Source organism: Dromiciops gliroides, chromosome 5 (assembly GCF_019393635.1).
Source record: "Dromiciops gliroides isolate mDroGli1 chromosome 5, mDroGli1.pri, whole genome shotgun sequence".
NCBI classification, from domain to species: Eukaryota; Metazoa; Chordata; class Mammalia; order Microbiotheria; family Microbiotheriidae; genus Dromiciops; species Dromiciops gliroides.
The window spans coordinates 161,129,044-161,136,351 of record NC_057865.1 but is presented as its reverse complement, the minus strand read 5'-3'; the positions used below and the strand labels follow the sequence as shown (position 1 = coordinate 161,136,351).

General features: G+C 37.1%; 1 protein-coding gene across 1 annotated transcript; it reads right to left on the bottom strand.

Moving 5' to 3' along the window:
- Positions 1 to 4,520: 4,520 nt before the first annotated feature.
- On the bottom strand, positions 4,521 to 5,085 carry LOC122728850 (40S ribosomal protein S12-like). Its single transcript, XM_043967591.1, has 2 exons — positions 5,071 to 5,085; positions 4,521 to 4,901 (listed from the first exon to the last, which is right to left on the bottom strand). Exons 1-2 carry the CDS (start codon positions 5,083 to 5,085, stop codon positions 4,521 to 4,523), a joined length of 396 nt encoding a protein of 131 aa, XP_043823526.1.
- Positions 5,086 to 7,308: the final 2,223 nt, after the last annotated feature.

Sequence of the window (7,308 nt, the reverse complement as noted above, 5' to 3'; positions counted from 1 at the left end):
CGAGCAATTCAATATAAGTTATACATGTGCAGTTGTTTAAAACATTTCCACATTAGAATGAACAAAAATTATATTTCAATCTGTATTCAGATACCATCAGTTTTTTCTCCGTAGATGGATTGCATTTTTCATAAATTCTTCTTATAGCATCCTGCTTATCACTTCTTACAGCACAATAGTGTTCCCTCCTTATCCCATCCCACAACTTATTCAGCCATTTCCCAATTGATAGACCTTACACATGACAGTTTCAATTCATAAACCCTAAAGGGCAGGGATTGTCCACTTTTACCCCATTCTTTTCAATTCCTAAACTTCTATTTTTTAAAAAAAAATTTAGTTTTCAATATTTATTCTTATAAGATTTCTAGTTTAAAATTTTTCTCCCTCACTCCCCTCACTCCTCCCTCCCCAAGACAGCAAGCAATCTGATATAGGTTATATATGTATAATCACACTAAACATTTATACACATTAGCCATGATATGAAAGAAGAATCAGAGCAAAAGGGAAAAAACTGAAAAAAAGGAAAACTGAAAAAAGTAGAAATAGTATGGTTTAATCTGCATCTAGATTTCACAGTTTGTTTTTTTCTCTTGGATTTTGAGAGAATTTTCCACCATGAGACCTTTGAAACTCTCTTGGACAACTGTATTGCTGAGAAGAGTTAAGTCTATGACAGTAGATCAACACACAATGTTGTTGATACTGTGTAAAATATTTTCTTGGTTCTGATAATCTCACACATAATCATTTCATATAAGTAGCTCCAGATTTCTCTGAAACCTGCTTGATCATCCTTTCTTCACATTGATTTTTTAAAAAAGGCAACTTTGTGTTATAATTTTCATCCTCCCTCCCTCCTCAACCCTCCCTATGGAATCAAGCAATTCAATATAAGTCATACATATGCAGTTATGCCAAGCATCTTCACATTAGTCAAGTTGTGAAAGAAAATAGACAGAATAGTTTTAGAGAGAGGAACAAATAAAATTATACTTCAATCTGTATTCAAATACCATTAGTTCTTCCTCTGTTGATGGTTTGCATTTTGGATACATCCTTCTGATATCATCCTGCTCATCATTTCTTTCACAGTTAACTACTGCTAACTGTATTACCTTCCATCTTATTCCCTCCCCTTGATATCTACTCCATTTTCTATCTTCTTTCACCCAATCCCTCCTCAAAGGTGTTTTGCTTTTTACTGCCCCTGCCCTCATCTGCCCTCCCTTCCTTCACCTCTCTACCCCCCCATTTTTCCCTTCCCCTCCCACTTTCCCTCAGGTCACAATATATTACTATATCCATTTGAGTGTTTATTTTATTCCCTCTTTGAACCAATTCTAATGAAAGTAAGGCTCACTAAATTCCCCACTCCTTTCCCATTTTCCCCTCCACTCCATAAGCTTTTTCTTGTTTCTTTTATGTACGCTTTTTTTACACCTTCCACCTCTCCCTTTCCCTTTCTTCCAGTGCATTTCTCTTACCCCTGAACTTTATTTTAAAGATGCCATCCTGGGTTTGCTAGTTGGTACAGTAGACAAAGCACCAGCCCTGGATCCAGGAGGCCCCAAGCCCAAATCCAGCCCCAGACATAAGCCACTACACCCTGCCTGCCCCACAAAAAAAAAAAAATGGACAGATGCTTTACAAATATCATCCCTTCATATCCAATTAACACCTGTGCCCTCTATGTATATTCCTTTCAGCTGCCCTAATACTGAGAGAGCTCTTATGAGTTGGAAGTATTATATTCTCAAATAAGAATGTAAACAGTTTAACTTTTTAATGCCCCTCATGATTTATTTTTCCTTTTTACCTTTTTATGCTTCTCTAGGGTCTTGTATTTGAAAGTCAAATTTTCTATTCAGTTCAGGTCTTTTCATCACAAATGCCTGGAAGTCCTCTTTTTCACTGAAGTCCTATTTTTCCCCTGAAACATTATACATAGTTTTGCTGAGTAGGTTATTTTAGGTTGCAGTCCCAGTTCCTTTGCCCTCCATAATATCATATTCTATGTCCTCTGGTCCTTTAATGTAGAAGCTCCTAAATCCTCTGTTATCCTGACTGTGGCTACACAGTATTTGACTTCCTTTTTTCTAGGGGCAAGCAATATTTTCTCCTTGGCCTGGGAGCTCTGGAATTTGGCTATAATATTCCTGGAAGTTTTTCTTTTGAGATCTCTTTCTGGAGGTGATTGGTGAATTCTTTCAATTTCTATTTTATCCTCTGCATCTAGAATATCACGGGAATTTTCCCTTACAATTTCTTGGAAGATGATGTCTAGGCTCTTATTTTGGTCATGGTTTTCAGGTAGACCATTGTGTAATACTTAAGAGTTTAGTCAGACATCCAAGATGCCAAGGTCATCTACTGCACCTGCCTGTGGCAACAGGCAAGTGATGAGGTAGTAGGTGCAGATAAACTTGATGCTGTTATCGCAATCCTGCACACAGGTAGCTGAGGCTATAGCACCATTTTGTGAACAGGATTCCACTTACCATCAGTACATGGAAAGTGCACACACTTATCGGCAACAAGAAATCCATGTTTGGCACATAGTGCTTGACCAATCACAGACTTACCTTCTCTAAGCTATATATTTGCATTCAACAAAAGCTACAGCCACAAAGCAAGATGACTTTCAGAAGACAATGTCAGCACATTAGAGTGCCTTTCCTAGCATGAAGAGTTCATGGATAATTTCTAGGAAAAGCTGAGCCAACACAATATCAAAATGGTTTGATGAAAATAATGTTAAAATTCAGAAGCTGTTAAGTAAAAAATGAGAACTCCACAGATGTTGATAGCAGGATGGTTTCTCTGTCTTTAAAAAACTACATTTGGGGCAGCTAGGTGGCACAGTGGATAGAGCACCAGCCCTGGAGTCAGGAGTACCTGAGTTCAAATCCAGCCTCAGAAACTTAACACTTACTAGCTGTGTGGCCCTGGGCAAATCACTTAACCCCAATTGCCTCACTAAAAAAAACAAAAACCAAAACAAACAAACAGAAACCAAACCAAAACAAAAACAAATAAAAAGCAGCATTTAATTCCTTCAGAACTAAAGTTCAAGCAAAGCTTAGAGAGATGCAGGATTCTTGACTCAGTAAAAAGGCACATGAAAATTAGTTTTGCCCTGATAGTAACTACCCAAAGCACTTCTATAATGTGCACATTGCTACTACCCAATACTGATGGAACCACACTGATCAGTGATAAGGACATGATCCTGGAAAGATGGGCTGAATACTTCTATAGTGTTTCTCAACAAATCATCACCAATCAATGTTGAAACCATTGATGATATACCTCAGATCAAAATCAAACCCTCTCTAGCTAAATTTCCAAATGAAGAAGAGGTTTTGAATGCCATTAGGCTCCTCTTGTGTGGCAAAGCACCTGGTGCTGATTCTATTTTTGCTGAGATTTACAAGGCAGGGAGTCCATTGCTCATATAAAACCTTTATATATACTTTAGGATATCCACTAGGGAAGATTATAAGCTCTAGTAAGGGATTTTAAAGGATGGGGTGCACATAGGTATCGTTGTAGATATTATGGAAGGAATGACTTGATTGAAGGAGATTGGAATTTAGTGAGAGAGTGAAGGTCACAGTAGGGGCAATCTATTGGATAAGACAGAAAAGATAGAAAAATCAAGGTGAATGTAGAAGGATATCATTATCAAAAAGTAAGCCTATCTTTTCATCAGATACCTGAGTGAAGGAAGACATGGTGGGAGATGATGTCTGAAGGATGTGACATGACAAGGGGAAAAGATGTAGTTCTCAGCAAATGAACTTGCTTTATTTGGTGAGGAGAGATTCTCAGTGGAGAGTATGGTGGAAGTGGGTACCAGGGGAAGCCTGAGAGGAAGTTTAGAGAATTCTTTGGTAGATAATATATTAAGGAAGACTAGGAGAATGATGCACGTGCAATGAGGTCCTAGTTGAGTTTAGGTAATATAACTTTGTAGTTGACCCTGTCAATATGGTTGATCAGTAAATAAAATAAATACAGGGAAGCATAGTGAGATTTGCATGAACTGAAAAAACTAAGTAGAATCATTAGAACAATACTTGTATTGATTCAGGCAATGCAAATGGAAAGGACCACAACAAAACAAGTGAAAGGAATTTTTCAAAATTACAACAACTGAGCTGGACTCAAAGAAGACATATGAAAATGAACTTTCCTCCATCTATCTTCTTTGCCACAGGTGAGAAACTTTGGATGTGGAACATTCCATGTAACGTCAGACTCCTTTTTTGTGTTTATTAGTTTTATTTGACATTTCCCCTTTTTGTATTCTTTGTTATAACTGATGGTGCCTGAGGCACACTGGGGAGGAGTACAGGAGAGTATCAGAAAATAAGACAATGTAAAAAAAAAGATGATTTTTAAAAATACTATAACTACTTTGGCTATCCTGTAAAAATATTAGTATTAAAAGGAATCTAAGAAATAATCACAGATCATAGATTTTTTTCAAATCAGACCAAGACTTTTATTTACTAATGCCTTCCAAAATATTCTTTGATGACATCTTTGTCCTGAGATTCCTTGCCATAGTCTTTAACAACAACACCACTGCAGCCAACCACATTGCAGGGCTTCCCCTCTCTGTCAATTTTACAGAGGTCTACCCATTCACCCAACTTCTTGTTGTCATCAACCTTGATCAAGTTAATTTGGTGCTCAGCACACAGGGTTTCAACCAATTTTATATACATAGATTCATCAGAATTCGAAGCAAGAACACAAAGATGGGCTTGGCGTTTGTCCACGGCTTTGGGGGCTTCACGAATTCCACAAGCTAGTCCATCATGGATGAGTGCATTCTTCAGCACTTCTTTTAGAGTGGTGTTAACATCCATTATACCAGGGGCAGCTAGGTGGTGCAGTGGATAGAGCAGCGGGCCTGGATTCAGGAGGACCTGAATTCAAACCTGGCTTCAGACACTTAACACTTACTAGCTGTGTGACCCTAGGCAAGTCACTTTAGCCCAATTGCCTCACCAAATCAAAAAAACAAAAAACATCCATTACACCTCCAGCAGTAATGCCTTCCTCGGCCATGGCAGCAGTTCATGGGTGAAGCTAATTCTTGAAAACACCCGGGAGCCTCTGCCTCCCCACTAGATTCAGAGTCGACAGGGAAAGAGAGGATAGATCATAGATTTTAACACTACAGGAAGTGCACCTAGTACAAACATGTTCTTTTTTAGGTGAGGAAATGGTAGTCTAGAATACAGAAATCATTTGTCCAAATATAAACTAAATCCACCATGTAATTAATCCAAAAAGTAAGCTCAGGGTTTCTGAGTCTAAGCCTATTTTCCTCCACTACAACATGCTGGTAGCCCTATAACAAGATGTAGGGTAAAGAGATAATACAATGGCCAGAGCTTGAGACAAGCTCTTTGGTACTATTCTCTCTTTGAAATGTACTGGGAGTGGGGCAGGTTTTCAAAGAGCAAGCAAGAAATATATTTATTAGTTCAAGTATATTGTTCATTTTGTCCTTTACAGGTAACACTGATTTAGCAAGAAATGGAGATGATACTGCCACAGAGGAGCTCCCCCCTCCCACCCCGTATAGAATGCAATGTTTGCATTCTCAGAACATGATTCAGTGATCTAACCGTTGGATTGTAGGTGTTGCTCATCCTAAAGATCTACTCCAAATGATCATATGGCTGAGCATTTGAAAGATTTTTATTCATTCATAATTTTGAACATACCATAGAATCTAGTACATACAAACACACATCTCCATATACATGAATGTGCACAGACACAACACATACATACATAACACATTTATATCCAGTCTACATAAACACACATGCATATATATATACATATACACATTAATATATTCTAAGTTGCAAATAATCAGTTGTATGAATTATAAATAAATTTCAAGTATGTTATTTCACACATAAGGAGGCCATATTTAACATATATGTGAGCCATAAAACTATTTATATATATATATTATATATATATTTTGAAATATCTCTCTATATACCTATTTTTTTTTCATGAGGCAATTGCGGTTAAGTGACTTGACCAGGGTTACATAGCTAGTAAGTGTCAAGTGTCTGAGACCAGATTTGAACTCAGGTCCTCCTGAATCCAGGGCCATTGCTCTATTCACTGCATGCCACCTAGTTGCCCCCTCTATATATACCTTTTAAAGGTTAAAATTGCAGTGAGACTTTTGATAGTCTGAACATATAAATTTAAATGGCTCATATGGATTATTTAGATTTAGCACTCAATTTGTATAGATGAGGAAATTTAGATTAAGTGATTTGCCCCAGATTCCAAATCCAGTCAACAAGGAAGCCGAAACAAATCCAGATCTTCTGAATTCATAGTCCTATGTTCTGTCTCTTACACTACACTGTAAAATTTCTTGGATTTAACATTTAATTTGTAATGAAATGGCTTAGTTGTCCAGATTTTCTTGTGAAATGAGTAGACATTCATTAATATTATTGTAAATCAAAATGTGCTTCTTGTTAAAAGTTAGCATGCCCCCCCACCCCATTCACCAAACTCTGGGGATTTATAACCTTATGTTGTCCTGTCTCTTTCTTTCCTTTCACATTTGGAGAGTGTCTCAAAGGTACCAAGATCTTGATGTGCGCACAGAAAAAGAGAAAGATGGTCTAGAGAGAAAAGGTCTTGTCAAAAACTAGCTCCTTGTTTTCTCTTGTACCTCTTTAAGAACAAACTGGACCTATGATTTCACTGGTATAGGAAATTCCCTGGTGAACAAATATTATTAATACAAATTGACAATATCATCTAGAGAGTTTCCTACAGCAAAGTTTCTTAAACTGTGGATCACAACTCCATATGGGGTCACATAACAATGTGGGGGTCATGAAAATTTTGGCAACAGTTAAAGTTTATGTATACCTATTTTATATACCTGTTTACCTGGGGTCACATAAAAATTTCTCAGGCAAAAAGACTTCACAAGTAGAAAAAGTTTTAGAAGCCCTGCTCTATATTACCTAGAGGCTAAGGGAATTTCCCCAGGTCACTGAGGCAGTATGTATGAAAGAAGGGACTTAAATACTGGTCTTCCTACCTCTGTGGCTAGCTCTTTGTTACACAACAATGTTTGGCATTGTGTTTAAATTACATGTGTTTTCATGAAAGAAAAGCAAAAGATATAAGAAAAGGAAAGAAAGTAAAAGAACATGGTTTATAAACAGAAAATGCTAAATAAAATGAACTATTATTTTATTAAAATTCTCCTCTTAATTGCTTTCAGAAAAAAAC